Source organism: Camelus ferus, chromosome 3, assembly GCF_009834535.1.
Source record: "Camelus ferus isolate YT-003-E chromosome 3, BCGSAC_Cfer_1.0, whole genome shotgun sequence".
Lineage (NCBI taxonomy): Eukaryota > Metazoa > Chordata > Mammalia > Artiodactyla > Camelidae > Camelus > Camelus ferus.
In genome coordinates this window covers 109,170,204-109,189,473 of record NC_045698.1, presented here as the reverse complement: position 1 = coordinate 109,189,473, position 19,270 = coordinate 109,170,204, and the positions used below count along the sequence as shown (strand labels likewise).

General features: G+C 48.9%; 1 protein-coding gene across 1 annotated transcript; it reads right to left on the bottom strand.

The window, feature by feature from the left end:
* Positions 1 to 5,408: 5,408 nt before the first annotated feature.
* Positions 5,409 to 19,270, bottom strand: SAP30L (SAP30 like). The gene is made up of 4 exons (XM_032477172.1): positions 18,473 to 19,270; positions 14,507 to 14,629; positions 12,189 to 12,287; positions 5,409 to 10,643 (listed from the first exon to the last, which is right to left on the bottom strand). Exons 1-4 carry the CDS (start codon positions 18,674 to 18,676, stop codon positions 10,515 to 10,517), a joined length of 555 nt encoding a protein of 184 aa, XP_032333063.1. The 5' UTR covers positions 18,677 to 19,270; the 3' UTR covers positions 5,409 to 10,514.

Sequence of the window (19,270 nt, the reverse complement as noted above, 5' to 3'; positions counted from 1 at the left end):
ATCCAACATCTCTGAGGCCTCTTGCCCTAAAGGAATCTTGGGGCAGGGGTCTGTCTGTATATCCCTGCTATATAAAGTCTAAAATGCATCACACTTTTTTTTCTGTTTCTTTGGATAGGGGCCACTGCAAAAAACATAATCTCTTGGTAGCTCAAAACTCTTCTGTCACTACCGCACTGGGCTCATGGAAAACAGAGGGCTGTTTCCCCTGCACTGACTACCCCAGACTGCTGGGATCCAGAGTTTTTCTAGCAGGTTTACTGCTCTTCCCTCTTCCCCACACTGTCAATATCCCACGTCTCTCTGTGGCTGTGGTAGAGGTTGCATGGTGCGTGGAGGTGTCAGACTGACATGGCTTCAACTTCTGGCTCACTATAAGATCCTAGGTAAGCCATTCAACTTCTCTGAGCCTCAGTTTCCCCATCTGAAAACTAGGGATGATAACAGCTTCTCTGCAGGTTTGTGTGAGGATTATGACCGTGCATATTACTATTCTAGCAAGGTGTCCAGCACCTGGCAGGTGTTTAGCAAGTAACAGCCGTCCTGAGTACTGCTGCACGAGTGTCATCCTGACCACTTTCTCATATTTAGCTTTGGAAATATTCCTGGACAGAAACATGAAGAGTACGCATTTGAAAATGATGATTAGCAACCAGAAAGCAAACACTCTTACCATGGAAGAGAGGGGAGCCTCCCTGGAACTGTTTAAACTGGCTCAGCCAAGTTCAACTTCATCTAGTTGAGCTAAACCCCAGTGGGCAGGCTGGGGTCTCTCAGTCCTCATCTGGGCTGCACGACGCTTCATTAGATGATTTCACTTCGGGCAGCTGCTTGTTGACAGGGCTGAAGCTGAGCCCTGCCGCTGCACTGCTCCCCTGGGGCCCAGGTCACTTCTGCCTGCCCCCCACCCACGCCGGCTCCTGAGCGGGACCCTCAGAGGGGTCTGGCTGGGAACAGGTGACCTCCCTCTGCTCTCTGAGCAGAGTCCAGCCTTGCTGGTGGCCATGAGCCCTAGGAAGGCTCAGTAGCCCGCTCGGCTTAATTAAACTCATTACGTTTGCTAAGACTCACAGTTTCGCCAAGATAGCAAGAGCTCACTGCACCCAGCTCCTTCATCAGAACTTGGGATGGCATGGGGCCTTGAGGCTTCCTCATGGATTTGAGGATTTTAGCAGTGGAAGGACTGCCTTCCACCCTTGTCTGGGTATGAGCTCCTCAGACATCCCCAGCTCCTGGAGGACAGAGTGCATTTCCACATTCCCCCAGGCACCTGGCACATGGTAGACACCCAAACGTCTTCTCGATCACATCTTACTGTTTGTTTTGGTTTTTAATAATAGCAGTTTTGATGACTCCAAAGTCCAAGCTCCTCGCTCTGGTATGTGAGGCCTTCTGCTCTGGACTGGACCTCCCCTCCCCCTGTCTCCTGTCAAACCTTCTAGTTCCTTCAAGGGCTTGCTTAGGGGCCTCTTCCTGGAAGCTCCTCTGATTTTCAAACAGCCTCTTCCTTCCTGACTGTTTCCCGCTTACTGTGAATCATACAGATACAGATATAGTATGGCTATACATGGAGTGGGTAGATAGATGCTTTGATATGCCTACCGATACGGCCACAGCCACAGATTCAGGGTGTGTGTGTGTGTGTGTGTGTACATGTGTGTACATACACACACACACACATACAGTATGTACAGTTGTCCCTTGGTATCCACAGGGGATCAGTTCCAGGACCCCCCACAGATACCAAAATCCGTGGATGCTCAGGTCCCTTACATAATACCACGTGGTACAGCTGGCCCTTTGTATCCTCAGATTCAAAACCTGTGGATATGGAGGGCCACCTATAGATATGAAATATAAATATGCATATCCACACACACACATATATATATACTCATACAATATGCATACACATATACATATCTGGTATTTTTAAACTGATAAGAACATCCTATGTCATTAAATATTATTTTACAACTTTGACATGTGTAATACTTTTAAAACCAGTCCTCTGTTATATTGACAGTTCTTCACGGTTCTAAACCATGCTCCCGGGAGATATTAGCGTATCCAATTAGTGGGCAGCAGGGTGCAGTGGACTCTGGGGTCACACAGGCCTGACCCCCTATCTGGGTGGAGAAGTTTGGCTCATCCTCACCACCTTCTGGTCACCCTGGACAAGCCATTTCCCCTTTCTAAACTTCTTTCCTTGTCTATAAAACAGAGAGAGAATAATAGTATTTATTTCATAGTAAAGTGCTCAGCTTGGACCTGTCACCTAGAAAGTGCTCAGTGGAAAAAACTCCAGCAATCTGGGAGGGAGACGAGGATGTGCTTTGACTTCCCCACTGACCAGCAGGACTTTGCACACTGCTGTTTCACACTGCGCGACAGGAACCCGTGGAAGTAGTGGGTGACACCCTCTGTAGTAACTGCTGCCCCAATTTAAGACTGTCTTATTGCTCTTGTTCCTACTTCTCTTACTGTTTTCTACAGGTTTCAGGAATATGTAACAAACTATTCAAGGGAAAGTGCTTTGAGACGACTTTAAAAGACCTGCTTGGCTATTTCACAGTTTTGGTGAAAATGATTCATGCCCATTATAAACAATTTAGATAACACCAAGAAGGCACAAAGGAGAAAGTGAAATTCTAAATCCTACCAACCGGGACTAACCGTGGTTGGCATGTTGGTTGTGGTCTTCTCTTCCTTGCTACCCCTGTGGTGCCCAGGGCAAGACAGGGCAGGCTTCTGCTGCTTAATAAAAGCCTGTTGACCTCACCAGATTGACTCATTAGCCGCAGCGTGCTCCAGCTCTGTCCCTCCCGGCCAGCCTCTGACAGTTTCATTAACCCCATTAAATCATGCAGGTGCCTTTACACCTCCTGGGCTTGTTAACCTCGGTTCAGCTCTGTTAAGTTAAAACCTGGCTGGAAAGTTGGATGTACCTTGTTAACCTCCATTAAACCCTATTAAATTTTCTAACTAGAGTCTTAGTGACTTCTAGGAATCCCTCATTAAAGTTTAGTGAATCCGGTTGATCAGGACAAGGGGAGCTGTTTTCGCTGCACTGCTTCAAAGCGTGGTGCTCATTCCTGAGTTCTTTGATGGTGGAGTTGACAAGTGTCCCTAGGCTCAGACAACCCCTGGACTCGCTCCCCCGAGTGCCTCTAGCTCTGTTACTTGGGCAGTTCCTCAACCTCTCCCAGCCTGCATTTACACCTCTATAAGTTGGAGTTAACAACAGCTCCTACTTGATATGATTGTCATCAGAGTGGATGGATCGTTGTCTGTAAAGCTAGTAACAGGTTGCACACTGCACTTGGTGAATATTATCACATTTGAATGTGGAAGGTCCTTATAAACTAAAAAACTGTTAAGTAAATGGAAGATTCAATTCCAGAATTGGAGTGTCCTCCTCCACGCCGGGCACCATGCTAGGACCCGTGGATTATTTTCATTCTGGCTCCCACCCACACCCAGATTGAAGATCGTCTATGCCAATAATTCATCTTCACAGTGTCTTTCTGGCTGTGCATGGCACCCTATTTGCTCAAGCTCTGACCTTTCCGAGCTGTTTGAGATTGAACGTAGCTGCTTTCCCTCCCTGGGCCTTAGAGGGCTGGACTCAGTGGCTTCTAAACCTGGATGTGCAGATTCCTCGGGAAGTTTTGTAAAAGTAGTTTCCTGAGCAGCCCTTGGGGAGGTTCTCGCTAAGTAGGTCTTACTGGGAATTTCTTAGCAATATTCCTGATGAGGTTGAAACTGCTGGATTGGAAAACATCTAGACCAGGTTAAATTTCTCCACTTTACTGAGCTTAAGTCTTACCTGGGGACATTTTAAGAAGTCATATTCCTGGAATTCAATCCCTGCACTTTTCATACTGAGAATCTGGGATGGGGAACCAGGAACTAGCATTGTAACAGAGTTCTTACAGGGGATTCTGATGGGAATGGGAGGTGGCAAGTGCCACCTTTCAAAGAGGCTGGACCTCAGCTGATCTGATATTCAACTCAGTATTCTAAAGGTCTGTTTTGAAAAAAAGACGTCTGGTTCCTAGTGGAACCTCTGCCCTAATGGGACAGTAAGATAGTGGGTTCATCCTTCCATCACGATGGATGTCAGTGGGATCCTCAAAGGAGGTCAACTCCAGCAGGGGTCAGACAATTAGGGAGAAGCCTGGCAACAAAGCACTTCTCCTAGGTTCAGTGTGTGAGGGCTCAGAGGCCACCTGGTTACATATGAAGGGAAGGGAGGGCAGACAGAGAAGTGGAAGGAACTGCTTATGTCACACCTCAAATCAAGAGATGACACAGTGTGAAGACTGGAGCTTCCTTTGCCATCTGGAAGTTGACTCAGGGATCCCCTAAAAAATGGCATCCTTTGGCAGCAGTCCATCACTGACCCTGTGAACTCCTGGTGACAGCTGAGACTCCCCACCCTCCTTGCCCCCAAAATGCCTCCCGAAAAGTCAACCTTCACAGTATTTACATGGGAGTGGAATGGGAGAGGGTGAGGGTACTGAGGGGAGAAGCTGTACTTAGTAAATTTCGGTGCTGTTTAAAATTTCAGAGCTAGCGTGTTACTTCTAGTTGGCTAACATGAAGGGAACCACTCGCTGCATTTCTTCCTATTCTGCTGAGGACAGAGATGTAGTAAAGTGACACTAGTGACAGATTTGAAATGGAAGACCTGCGTCTGAGGCTTGGCTGGGCAAAGGGCTTTATCCCAGAGGCTTCAGGGGCGTCTGCCAACCCACTCAGTCAGATAGCCTGGGGCCTTTGATCGAGCAGCCGCTAGCAGGCGAGGTAGTGCAGAGATTCCACTGTTTCCAACAAGCATTCAGGTGATAGACCAACTTTACATAGCAAGGCTTTACAGGTGAAGAAATGCTAGCCCGTGCACTGCTAAAAATAAGTTTTTGAGGCATTTAAACACCGGAATATTTATATAAAGGTCTATCCCCAGCTCCTCTTGACCAACTGTGAGAAATGGCCACACAGGGCTGGCATGCCACATGGCAACAACAGGCAGAGCCAAGTGGGGCTGCCCTTAGAAAGACTGAGTTTTCCAGTCTGCAGCATGCTCTCCCTACCCCACACCCCAACATTTCAATTTGTATCCCTCCATCCAGTTTACTTAGAACTCTCACAGATGGATAACTTAAGACCCGGAGTGAAGCCCTTGGTAATCTACACGGCACTCAGCTCCAGACTCAGGCCATCGAACTGCAGTCCATCTCTTTGCACGTGATTTCTGGATCTGAACCCGTGCGGTGGGCACTGGGAACGGAAGCGGGAGGGGAGGAGCTGTCACCAGTCACTGTCCTGCACAGCCAGGGGCCAAACGCGCAAGTGAAGGCATCTGAACTCCACGTGGACGTTCAAAGAGAACAACAGAGTGTCTCTCATTTCTCATTCAGATCGTTTATTAAGAGCGAAAGTCGGGCCGTCCCATCTGTGATATTGCAACATGAAAAGTCACATACATACTAAGGAGACCCCACAGAATTGAGAGCCTGTCAACAGTACAGAGCCATAGATTACAGAATTAAAATACAAATGATCCCCCAGATCTGGAAGGAAACACGTACAGTATGAGGAGGCCTGAAATGGAAGGGCACTTGCTTTTCAATAAGGCAGTTACAAAATGGAAAAAAAAAAAAAAAACAACAATCTGCACCCCCAAAACACTCTAATGGTCATAACAGAATACAGACAGCTCCCGCATGACCCTGTCATTGGCAAAGATGGATTCATTAAGTGGAAGCAACAGAAGGGTTAGTGTTTGAAAATGCAAGCTTGATGAAATAACTGAGTGTAGACATTTCTACCCTAAGAAAAGGTCCCGCCTTGCCCCAGGCTGGAATCCACCTAAAAACATCAGATCAACTCCACCCTTCCTAACCACAAACTTGGAAAGAGTCTATAATCAAACAAAAGGAAGACAAAGGCACCCCTAAAGCGTCATGCTTCCCAGGGCATGATTTTGAGCCCACCTGCCCTTCAGTGCAACCGCCTCTCTCAGAAACAGGGACGGGGGCTATGGGCGGCAGGACCACAGAGCTGTGTTTGTCCAAGTCAGGGCCACTTGAATCACTCAACCTCAAAGGACCACCTGAAAGGCTGAAGTCTGACCCACAGAGCAAGTCCATTCCATGAGAATTTAGATTCTAGGACGCTACATTTCCCACCGGAATTTTTGAACCTTGGTTTTAAATGATAGGTTACTTCTGTTCTCCCCTCCCACTTGTTTTGCAAAACTCGCCTGACTGCCTTCCCAATGCTTTCACACACTCGAGTTCTGCAGGTTGGCTTACAGTCCCTGAGAGCCAGGTTGGCCTTGGGAGCCTCCGCTCAGTCGCACGGTCTCAAGAACCTGAGGGCAGCTCAGCCAGGCTGGGTTACAGCCCAGCTGCAAGTCGGAAAGTGAAAGAGCGCCGGGCGGGTCCGAAGGGCGAGGGGCGGGTCCAGGTGATGGCACGGGGCTTGGCCAAGTCTACTGGAAATTTTAGTTTCCCCACCTTTAAAAATCAATGACTGGGCAACAGCAAACTTACAGGACTTTGCAGCATGAAAATGCGTACTTCTCTGACACCAACACACGTGGTTCCCCCAAGTTCCTAAGCTTTGTTTTCTCGGTAAAAACGATGTATGTGAAAGTCCTTCCATGAATCTTAAGGTGCGAGCCCTCAGCGGCCATCACACAGAGCAACAGTCACACTTTAAAATCTCCCAGCAGAAACTTCCCCCGAGCCACGTGAGTGGTAGTTTCTACAAGGCGAGCACAAAACGAAGGCCCTGCCCACTTTAAGGCAGTTTTCAGCAGGCTGCTAGCACTCCCTTCTCCCCTGACCTCCCCCATCAGCTTCAGCAAGCAGAGCCTAACCAGGCTGATGGGGCTGCCTCAACATTTCCAACAAGGCACTAAATGGACCAGTACTCAGGGGGAAGGACAGTCAGGGCACCACAGTGTCTAACTGCTAGTGGCTCCTTTCCAAAAGACAAGCATTGTGCCCTGAGACGTGGCAGCAACCAGGTCCTTGGCCAACTGTCTCGTTCATCGTGGCCCCCACTGAGCAGAGACTGAGATGGAAATTAGAGGGATCACAGAAAAGCCAGAGGTTTACAAAGAGAGAACAGGCTTCCCCAGGAGGTAGTGAGTACTCTGTCCTCAGAGGTGTTTAAGCCCAGACTGCTCAAACCCATGTCGGGACGGCTGGAGGCAGAATGTCAGCACCTATGGGGAGACTGGACTGGACGACTTACAGGCTCTTCCCGCCTCGTGGATCCTCTCATTGTAATGACAGAGCCTTCAGATGATTTCTGGGCAGCAGCAACTCTGGGATGCACAGTCGGGCCCCAGAGTAAGCTTCTCTCCCACCTTCTCCTTTCTACCAGGCAGTTGCCCTGCAGAGTATTAACAAAAAAGTTTCCACAAAATAAACAGCCGAAATGCCAAGGTTAGATGCAACATTTCAGCTGCAAACAATTATGCATGTCTATTCTCTGGAAGACAAGTGGTGACTTTCTAGCTAAGACAGAACAGCTAACTTGGCAGCTGTTAACACGCAAGTGCAATTTCTCTTCCTGTTACATCACTGGTCTTGAACCCTTTGGTTTCAATCTTTCAAGGGATACAGCTACAATGTTTTTCACCTGCTGTTGCCGAGTTCGTTCGTCGAAATAAGAAGTTTGTCCGTTTTTTAAAAGCCTTAAAACGAAGCGATGTGAATGGCAGGATGGTGACAATCCACGTGACAACCTTCAGGGCATAAGAAAGAACCACACGAGGCTGCAACCGAGGCAGGGGCCTGCTCTTTAAGAAGACAACGCCAGTTCTGGCTTTCACATTCCAGTTTTGCCCAGGAGCACCAAGAGGAGAGCAGGCAATGTTGCGACATTACAGGTGGAGAGAAAGAAGCGGGTCCTTGACAGGTGGTATCAAAATGCAGGCAGCCATGATGCGCGAGTGCTGCTTTCCCCAAACCCCACTGCTCCTCGAAGCCAGACCCAGTTGCTGTGGAGGGTCCAGCCATTTCTAACAGACAGAAGTCTCCTGCCCGCAGATCAAGCCATGGGAAACCGCAGAAGAGCTAAGGCAAGTGGCTTAGTGGTCTGATGAAAGAACAGATCTCTGCACACAAGAAAAGCCTAAGTTCAGAGAGCTCTGTCTTTTCCCTCACTTGACGTGTTATCAAAGGTTGAAAAGACACCACAAACTCCCCTTTTTTCCAAAGGACCTCTCTTTAGAGGAAGGATGGTGCGGGACTCGCGTGCACACGGCATCTGGCCGAGGGTGAAAGGTTTCCCCAGGCTTCACTTGGGCACAAAAGCACGCTGACAGACACACTTGAACGGATGGAGCCCGACACCACGACTTCCTGTACAGAAATGTACTGCCGTCTCTCTCAACCGGGAACACAGACTGGCTGCTCAAGAAGCAGTAATGTGACCTACACACCCACAATTTTGGTTTGAACATCAGAAAGATACGCTTCTTTTCTCAATAAGACAGAGACATTTTCCAGAGAGCAGGTTACCAGTACCTTAACTCCATCTGCCCCCGAACTCCAGCCTGATGAGAAAACACTCCTCTTGACAAAGGCGGTTTGGTGTTTGAAGTCTTCAAAACCTTTCTAACTCAGGTTGTCAGGGAAAAAAACCTACATAAGCCACAGACTTTTGAGCCTTCTTGATTCCTACACATCAACAGCCTTCAGCTGTAAGTAGTGAGACAATCTCTAAATACGTATTGAATCTGAATGGCGGAAAACACGCAGAGAGCACCCTGACGAGCCATCCACAGTCAGGTGTGTGAAAGTTAAGAGCCCCCATGGTCTAGAGTATGCGCTATGTACATTCATTTATATATGTTAAAAGGCTGCAGTTTTCTAGCATGCATCGTGAACACTGGTGAAAGCTCGGTGAGTGGCGGCCCGGTCCCTACGCGCAGAACGCACGTTCCGCAGGCCGAGTCCCTGGGCGCCCCACCGCCCTGCTTGGGCAGGGGCGTGGTTTCGTTCTGACTTCTCTGTGCTGACGCTAAGATTGAGCCATCTGTGAGACACTAAAACTCTGCCAGGCCAGGCTGTCCACTGTTGCTTTTATTCTTTAAGGCTTAAGAAAGAACTCAGAATGAAAACTGAGTAAAAAGTGATACTTTTGACCACAACATATGTCAAGATGGTCAGAACTAGAATTCAAGTCCTTTCTTCTTTTTCTTCCCACCCCAGTCCACATTCTGCCCACCCCCAACATACTGATTAGAAAATTTTGCAAAAGCATGCTTTTGGATATAAAGCTTTGTTTTCAAACAATACTTTGGCCCTGATATAATTAGATAGAGGAATCTGAGTTTTTGAACATAAAAATCAGGTAATTTTTAATACTTAAGAAAAATAAACTTTAGCAATCTTTCCCAAGAGGGAGGCAAATTGCTCACAGAAATGAACATCAGATGGCACTGACCTTTGTTGTTTAAGCCCATGATTTGCTGTTGACCCCCAGGCTCAGGAAATCAAGGCTAGTCAGACCTTCTATCCCAGAGCTGGACTTTCAAGCAGGAATCACCTGGCCCTTGGCAGCTTCCTTTTGGTTGTGAACTAAGGATTAGTTACTTCTGAAGACATGAGCCCCCAACAACTAAGTATCTCCATTTTTATCAAAGCTTTTCTCGCCCAAGAGCATGGCTGAAGTCATAATACATAACTTCATCCCAAAGAATGAAGCGTGGAGGGGTGCACAAAGGGCCACAGCTCCTGGGAGCGGGTCCACATCAGTGTTTCTGGAACCTCCACAAATACAGCTTGGCACATGAGATTGCCCTGAAGTCCTTGTCTGATCTGAAACCTCCACTGGTGCACCAGGATCTCCACATGCTAGAAGTTAAATGGTGAGCAACAGAAACGGCAGAGGTCTCAATACCGAGAGGTGGGAAGCAGATATTACAAGGCTGGCACTGTTAGTGACAGCTGGATAAGCCAGCAAGCGGTGACTGAGTGCCTACTGTGTGCAAGGCACAGGGCCGGTGAGGGGACTGGTCAGACTGATTTGCTGATAAGTAACAAAGCCCCCGACACAGCGGGGCATCTGAGTTCCCAGCAGACCGGGTCTGCTCGGGCACCTCCACCGTCAGCCGAACCTCGCCGCTGTGCCAGGGCTGCCCTCACGGGTGGCGGCGCGGAACTGCAAGGTGACTACCAAAATATCTGTCGTCCCACGTTTCCAGTAGAACTGACTTCACGCTTTGTTGCATATGGCAATGCATTGTTTTCCTTTAATTCTTTTTCTGATCTTGTATTTTAAGTCCAGGAGTTGTCTTAAAAGAAAGTCTTTGTACAAACATGCTGAATCATGAGAATATAATCCTCCTGACTGAAAAGATTTACAGTATTCATCATTCAAACTTTTTTATTTACAATAAAATTTAACAGTCTTTGTGGGCGTAAATGTAGCAGATATCACCTGTGCATGAAGCATTACACGTCACTTCTTGGAGACAGGCTTCACCCTCACTCGAGCTGCTTGCCGCCTTCTGACTTCTGGTCCAGTCTACTCTTGTTACTCTTCACCATGTAGATGAAGTAAGCGAGGGTCTCTTTTTCATTCACAGGTATGTTCCTGAAGTGTCGGCTGACAGTCTGCATTGGGGGTGGGGGGAAACAAAGTCCATTAAACCACGGATAAATCAGGGCCACAAATTCTAAGTCGTGCAAAAGAGGAAAGAGCAGGTGGCTCCAGAGTGCGGGAGGGGCGGTGGCGACCGCAGGACGCCCTGCGGTGCTGAACGCTCAGAACGCCCTTCTCTCCCAGGTTCAGCTGACTTGCTTTCCGGGCTTCCAAAAGTGGCACTTTAACCCACAATACTCCCAAGGTGGACTTCTATTTCAGTGGCAGCCAACCACGGCATAGTGTCAAGGTCATCCCCATGGAGGAAGAGGCTGGGACGGCTCTGACTGGCTAGCTCTGACCACAACCTCTCAGGCCCTGGAACTGGGCAGAAAACTGTCTTTTTAAAACTGTGTCAAATAAACAGCCAACTGAACAGATGTAAGTGCCTGACCCCAAAAAATCATCTAAATAGTACATAACTGCCTCTTGAAAGACGTATCAGATTTGAAAAAAAAATTCATCATTTACTCTATATTCCTGAACTTTGACTTATTTACAAGCCCTGGGAAGGCAGGTCTTCTCTTGCCCCACCTCATCCCATCCCTTCCATCAGGGGTGGACACCGGCAAGTGGGTAATGTTATCTTGAAGTAAGAAAGGCTTGTCTGCGTCTATGTTTTATCTGGATGCTGATGGAGACGTTTAAGAAAAAATGATGGATCAGCAAGAAACCCCTAGAGGAAGGACCACAAACCAACGGGGCTGTGAGCCTCTAGGGACATCTCTGGACGGACCGAGGTGTCGAGGACAGAGGAAAAGGGAGTCAGAGAACTAGAACTACCGAGTGCTTCTCTCTGGATGGTGGGGTTGTATTTTTCTTTTCATCATTTTCCAAGTTTTTCTACAACAGGCAGAAAAACACATTTAGAAAGGGATGAGAGGGCTCCCACACAAATGCCAACAGCACCAGAAGCATCAAAGCAGGCGGTCAGTGTATTAAAACAATGCCCATGGAGCGCCCCACCCCACCCCATGCCTGGAACTGTGTTAAGGGTTCAGGGCAGGAGGAACCGTTCTTGGGCTCCTTTCATTATAATAAATACTTCCATTGCTAACATCAGAGTAGAAGAAATCAAGGAAAAAAACCAAAGAAAGAAAAATAGCTCCTACTGAACCTGAGTGAAGGTTTGGGGATGATTAATGTGACACACCCAATGTGCAGAATGGAACATAACTGGAAAGAATCTTGCAAAACAAGATTCAAACACATGAACAAACAAAAGAACACTCAGGACTTAGAATCAGGAGTTTTGAGATTCCAAGCTACCAACTTGCTGTGTGATTTTAAGCAAGTCCTTTCTTTTCTCTGCGCCCTGGTTTCTTTTATGAAAATCAGGCTTTTCTAGGTCTAAAGCTGGGGGAGTCTAAATTGTGCAAAAGAGGGAAATGGAAGTTGCTTCCAGAGGGAGAGCGGGGATTACGATCAACAGACACACAGCAGGAGGGAGAATCAAGGTCACCAACAGAAGTTCAGTGCTGGCTCTCCCTTTTTAGAGCGTAATTTTGTCTACCTACTTCTGCTAACTGGGCCTTATTGAAGCCTGGTCTGGTCTGCAACTTGTAGTGTCGTTTATAACGTCGGAGAGTGTTCACCTGCAGCTGGAACAGATCAACCTAGAGAGAAGAGGAGAAACACATTATCCATCACCTGACCAGCCATGACTCACCGAGAGCCCACGATGTGCCTAGCACTACACTAGGTAGGGGTGGGGATGGAGAGAACTACAAAGAAGTCTTAGAAATGGTCCACTGAGTACTAGTAACTGGCTGGGAGACAGAAACAACCATGGAAGTGGAATTCCAGCTGGGGAAAGGTGGTCCCAGGAGGCTGATGGAGGTGGTGAAGCTTATGCTAAGGAGGGGCAGGGTTCAGAAAGGCAGAGAGGAACAGAGATACAGTAGGGAATGAGAGAGAAGGCCATGAGCTCGGAAAGCCAGGAGATGAACACACGGGCCAGAGGGTCGGAGGCACTGGTGATGGGTTTAAAAGGTGAGACTGAGTGACAGCGTGTCGTGAAAAGCAGGAGGAGCTGAGCCAATGTGGGAGGGTGCTGTTCTAGGAAGATGGATCTGTGGTGGTTTGCAGGGACGACTGGCTGGGGCTAGGGAGACGGCAGAGAGAGACGCTACAGCAATGATCCAGACATGAAACGGTGAGGTGGAGCTGGGGATGCTGATGCTAGGGGGGTGGCAAGCACAAAGAGCCAAGGTAAAGGCAGACACACATCCTGGAGGACAGGCCAGAGCTTGGCCTGGACCAGACATAGGGGCGTGGAGCACAGTGGGAAAGACGGGAATTCTCAAACAGCTCTTCCCCGGGCTCAGCCTGCGGGCACTAGAATCCTTAGCGACCCTCCAGAGAGAGCTCAGAGCTACTGGAGCCGATGTGCAAATCAGCAGGGTAGGGTCGTGGTCTCTGCAGATGGCTGCATAACACCGGGGAAAGGACCCTCCCTTCTTTTTCTAACACGGGAAAGAGGAAAGCTGCACAGTCATGAAATACTGAAGGCCCAGAAGGTTGGGCTGCCTTTACCTGCCTCTAAAAGAGACGTTCTTGCTTCAGGCAGGTGGAGAGCACTTAAAAACAAAATGAATTATCAATAAGAGGGACCAAAGTCCTTCATTCTTTTTCAAAACATTCCTCTACCCCCCCCCCTTTTTTGTGAAAAGCATTTAGAAAGTGAATATATCCATTTCTTCGCAAAAATAATAATAATAGTGCTAAAGGCATCAGAAAGATACTGTAAACCAACGCCAGAAAAGGGGACATAGGGAGGGGCAGAGGGAAAGGGACATATTTTCAAAGGTTTCCTCCACATCTGCAGACAAAGGCCCGCCTACTCTTTCTATTCCTACACAGTCATTTTCACTCTGAGTGCTAACAGGCGGTTGCCTTATGAAATATTCATGTGTCAAATATTCAATGTACATTATAAATGGTTCTTCTTTTGCTGAGTCTTAAGCGAAAACAATTTAGAGAGAGAGAAATCCGATATTCCTCCCAGTAGCCTTGCTTAACAGACACTGGCACCTTGAAGGAAAGGTGGGCCTCTGGTTTAAGAAGCCTGGGGCTCTCTGTCTATGCAGTAGTTCTCAACAGGGGATGAGTCTGCCCCCAGCGGACACCTGCAATGTCTGGAGACAGTTTTTGACTGTCACGACTCAGAGGGTGGTATGCCTGGCACCTAGTGGCTAGAAGCCAGGGATCCCGCTAAACATCCTTTGGTGCACAGGGTAGCTCCCACCGTGAAGAGTTATCTGGCCCCCAGTGTCAAAAGTGCCAGGGTTGAGAAACCCTGGCCCTGGGTAACTGACCTTGGAATAGATCTTTGGGAACGAGCCTGGGCCAGGAATCAGAGACTGATGGAGATTCAGAGCGGGTATGACCTGACAAGTTACACCTTCACTTTGCACACCACAGAACAGGGGGAGTGGCTTCCCTCAATCCATACACATTCACTCAGCCTTCAACTTTAAAGGCAAAAACAAAGTTTTAAAAACCTTGACATTGTGGTTGTATTATATGGTGCATTTGTCAGGGGCTTCTTGAAGAAAGGCAGCATGGCCTACTGGAGAAGACACTGGATCGGAGCCCCCAAGATACACGTGCGACCCCAAGTGTCTGTGCCTGTCTGTAAAAAGGTGGGGCAGTCAGACTGGCTGATTTCCAAGCTCTCATCTCCCAGATTCCGTATTACCATGATTCTATGATTCACTTTTCAAATAAACCACACCAAAGAGGACTCAAGTTACTGCTTAGACCAGGCCAGAGGTAAGGATCAGATGAGAACCCAGCCTCCCAGCCTTCTCAAGCTGAAGTTTTGGACCTTTACCTCAGGAATGTCAGTGTCGTGCTCAGGAGAATCTCCACCATCGTCACTCGTCTTCCTCTTCCTTTTATTTCGTACGCTCTGGATGAAGTTTTTGTGGAAGTCACAGATATACAGGTGCCTTACCTGAAGGGAAGCAAATTAAAGTCAGAGTTGCCAATTCCAGGGAAACAGCAACAGGGATCTGTCAAACTGTGGGGCTGCTCTCCCTGATGAGGCACTGGAGGGAGAAAGAAGAACAAGATGCAGCCCGGAATTTCCAGAGTTACTACCGAGCTGCAGAAGGAGATGCCCTCACAGAGAACGCTACCATCACACTGGGTGGTGTATTATAAACCAAATCCCTCTAAGCAGTAAAGACGACAAACAGGACGGATTCAGCAAAGGGAGAGGTCTCTGAGGCTGAGCTAGCCAGGGTGCAGGGCAGACTTGGAGGCAGACAGGAAGCATTCCAGGTGGTAAGAGCCCACACTTAAGTTTCAAATGAGGCTGACTGAAGGCGGGAGTGAGGAGGCCCCACGGAGACCCTGTCACTCCCTGGATAGGAGCATCACAAGAAATTCAGGGGTAGTGGGCGCGAGAACAGCTTGGACTTCCCTTCAGACGAGACAGAGTCCCCCAGGGTTTCTGAAGCAGGAGTGATATGACATTTTCAGACCTGTAGGAGCTAGGACCTTTCACTGGGCTGGAATGCACTGCCCCTGGGAGCAGGAGAGTAGGGACTGTACGGGACATTTTATTTTTACACTGACAACAGCTACTATTCTGAAAAACTTTTATTTCTGTCTCAATTTATAATTCTTGCATCACCACACATCTGATCCACAAGGGGAACCACAGAAAAGAAGCTGGATACTACTGCTGATTGTCTAATGCAGGCTAGAGGCGTAACAGTAAGCCAGAGTGGCAACAGCAGCTCAGATGTGACCAACGGGTTTTTATTAAGAACGTAAGTACCACGGTCGGCTGGAGGAACCATTCCAAAACCTAACCAACTGAATGGCTGTGTAAATGACTCGGGGTTGGTGACATGGAACCAGATGTTGCACAAATATTCTTCTGAATTTGAGCTTGTTCCTCAAGTGCTTAAAAATAAAAAAGTAAGCTGATAGGAAATCAGCATAATTAATTCAGGCCTTTTCATGGAGAAAATAATGAAAATTGCTTTTTATTCAGATGAATTAGCACTTTCATGTGGTTGGATCAGTGAGTCATGAGTAGTTTTAAGTCTATACTGTGATGGTGTCTTGCAGGCAGCAGGTATCCAGTACGTGCTGTTGCATCGACATGGGCAGCCCCTTGCATCTAAAAGCAGCTTAGGCCAGTAAAAGCCACATGTACACATGGTTACAAATTGGAATAGCTTTGCCAGATTTCCCTCTGTCAAAGGCCTTTCAGACACAGCACGTGTCATTGTCCCAAAGAATACTGTCTAATTGACGTATAGACTACTGGACGAGCTTTCATCAGGGCAGAAAGCACACGCACAGCCCACTCTACATCCCTGACAGGAACCCGGCACTCAGATTGGCTAGAACCACATGGAAAATTTGAGACTAAGCTGCTCCTCAAATTCACAGGGTATCAGCCTTGGAAAAAGGACAGGCAGAAAAAGTGATTTCCTAAAGCTGTGGCTGGGAGATTTCAGGTTAGGACATCAGAGTAATGGAACCTTAGATGGAAGGGAACTTAGCAACCACCAGTAACCCCCTGGCCCCATCTCACTTTCTAGAGGGATAAACTCAAGCCACCACTCAAGAGTGGGGAAATGACCCGGCCAAGGTCATCTAGGCCTTCCGACCCTTGCCATGTGTCCCTTCCTACTCCCACATTTTCCTTACACTATTCTCCACTTCCACTTTTCTCCAGAAAAAAGCAGATATATGTCAATTGGAGGGATGTTTGAAAGCTTATTATATCTTAATAAATCACAGAACACCGCCAATGTCTACATGAAAGGAGCTGAACTGTGTGAGCTGGGTTTAAGGTGCTATTACTTACAAAGGTTCTCTGCTAAACCCTTTTACAAGATAAATAGTCATTATTTCTTCTTCACCATTTTCAAGTACATACTGGTTTTCAGAAATTTCAGAGCTCAGTGGCCTCTGGGGAGTTACGGGTGGAGGAAGGAGGGAGGTAGAAAAGGCTCTAGTGGTTTTTTTTCCTGTTTCACTTTCTGCAACAGCTAAAAATTCTTGTAACACAGCAGTTACTTAGAATTGAATTCCTGTCCAAGCCTGTGAGAATGAAATAGAATCCCTTTCAGAAATAATGACTCTATAACACCACCTTGAAACAAACCATGAGTGATTCTACCTGGAAACCCTACTCCTTCAGAAACATTACCTTTTGGTCACTCTAGTACCAGGCTCAGGCTGCCTCTCTTCTAGACAATGTGTGTAGAAGGGTCAACACAGCCCAACGCAGGCTTTCCAGTGGGGTCACAGGCAAATGCAGCTCTGGCTGCAGCAGCACAATTTTCAGATGGTAGGCTTAAAAGAACTGGAAATTTCTTTTTTTCGAGGACTGGAAAATATTATTATTAGCTGCTTAAGTAAAGGCACCAACAACCTACACAGAAGGTGGGCAGTGTTTCCATGAGGATGAATTCACTGCTGTCTTAGAATTACGCATTTCACTTCAACACGTGTCCCAATCCAGGCCACCTTAGTGTCTAGCCGGTTGCTGGCTCTCAGATGAATTCCTTTCATTCCTTTATTCATTTATTGATAGAGACTTATAATAAGAAGCCCATTAACTCACCCCCAACCATTTAAAAAATGCATCTGTCCATTCAAGACTTGCAAATATAATCATTAACTTAAGAGAAAACTGGGGGTGGGAGGGATGAGCCTGGAGGAAAGGGTAGGAAGATTTTTTTATTTAATAAATACTTAATCAAGGCTTAGGTATGGGGCTTGGAAGTAAATCAGACAACGGATTTAAGAAACTAACCAGCCTCTTACGTGCTGTGTGACTTTGGCACCGTCATTTCCTATCCCTGGGCCTCAGTTTCAGCACCAAAATCAGAAATGGAAAAGTGGGTCTCCTTTCAGTTTAAGGAGAAATCGCTGATTTCCCCCAATGCCCACTCCCAAAGAGGAAATTCTGCTCCTAAAAGAGAATGGATGTCAACTACCCAATCTCTTGGCCGGTCTACCCAAATATTAAATACCCTACTAATTTATTTCCAATTCCTAATCAAGAGGCAGCCACTTAAGACTCGCAGCAACAGATGTTAAGCTAAAAAGTTCTTAATTGGTTGACAATAGGCACATCTTTAGAATAGTTAACTAGAAGCGGTGAAATCACCCAGGAAAACTTCTCTATTCAAATTTAAATTACCTACCCCACCCTCCCGGGCATTTCTGAAAAAAAGTTACCCCTATAAAAATGGATTTTTTTCCTTCCAGTCTACAAGAGCCACCTCCCAAGACCTGGTCTTGGCCTTACTTCTGCCACATCCGTGAAAAATCCTATTTCCCCACAGCTGCCTGCGAAGCGGCGAGCTCGGTGACCCTCTGCAGAAGCTGAGGCCGCGGCAGGCAGGGAAGTAACTGCCACCTTTCCTTTTCGGAAGGAATAACAGGGATCCGAGGAGGAAGAAGTTGGAGAAGAGCCGGGTCCCTTCAAATCACCCCCGCCCTAATATCTGCTCCTTCGTGGGCCAACAAAATGAACCCAACCCTTCCCGCTCCCATATCTAAACCAATAAAACGAACCAAAAACTAGTGTCAAATCTTCCCAGGCAAGAAGGGTCCTCGGAGCCTCCCCCTCCCCAACCTCCTGGATCTGGGAAGCGACCCAGTTAGAGCCTGTCAGAGCCCAGCGGCCTTTGCAAGCTCGAGTCCAACTCCTCAGTTTTTAGATAAAGGGCGACGAGGGCCCCGGGGTCCGGCCCGCAGCCCGGGGCAGCTGCCCGAGAGCGGCCGTGCGCCCGGGCCCAGCCGGCGGCGGGGGCGGACTCACGCTCTTGTCGATGTCCAGCTTGAGTTTCTTCTGCGAGATGCTCTTCTGGACCCTCTTGCTGAAGGAGGCGTTGCCCGCGGGCCGGACGCAGCGCTCGCCGTCCTCGATGAGGCAGCAGCTCTGGCCGTAGCCCGGGGCGGGGGCGGCGGCGGGGGCAGCTGGGGGCCCTTCGCGGCTGTCTTCCTCGGTGCTAAAGCCGTTCATCTCCCCGCCCCGGGCCGGCCCCTCTGGGGGAGGGTCCCCCGTAGGCCACTCCGCGGCCCCGCTCCCCGCGGGGCAGGTCGCCCAGACCCCCGCACTCGAGGGTCCCAGAGTCCGTCTCCAGACGAGGCGCTGCCCTGCTCCGCGCCCGGGAGGCCCGGCTCTGCTCCGCCGCTCTCCGGCTCTTTCGGCCCCCGCCGCCGCGTCTCCGCCGAGCACCTTCTTCTCCGCTCGCGGCCCCGGGGTCGACTCCCGCGGCTCGCAGGGCCCCGCTGGGAGTCACCCGGAGGTGGCTTCTGCCGGGGACCCTGAACCGTTACCCTTCGGCGGGGACGTCCGGGAGGGCGTCCCAGGAAGCAGCCGCTCCCCGGGGACTCCAGGCCCGGGTTGCCAGCGGGGTTCGAAGGGCCCCCGCCGGCTCCCGCCTTCTTTCTGCAGCCAGGCAAACTCGCTGCCGGGCAGCTCCCCCGGGGTGGCACGGCCTCCCGGCGCGGGGCCCGGCCTCGAACCCGCGGCGCCCGGGCCCCGCGGCGCGTCCGGCCCGCCCCACCCCTGCAGCCGCTCGGCTGCACCCCGAGTCCCTCGGCAGCCCCTGGG

Coding starts and splice junctions, on each gene's coding strand:
- SAP30L (XM_032477172.1), bottom strand. CDS start 18,676: ATGAACGGCTTTAGCACCGAGGAAGACAGCCGCGAAGGGCCCCCAGCT. Junction 12,288..14,506: donor ACGACACTGACATTCCTGAG/GTAAAGGTCCAA, acceptor TCTTCTCTCTAG/GTTGATCTGTTCCAGCTGCA. Junction 10,644..12,188: donor ATAAGGCCCAGTTAGCAGAA/GTAGGTAGACAA, acceptor CCCCCAATGCAG/ACTGTCAGCCGACACTTCAG.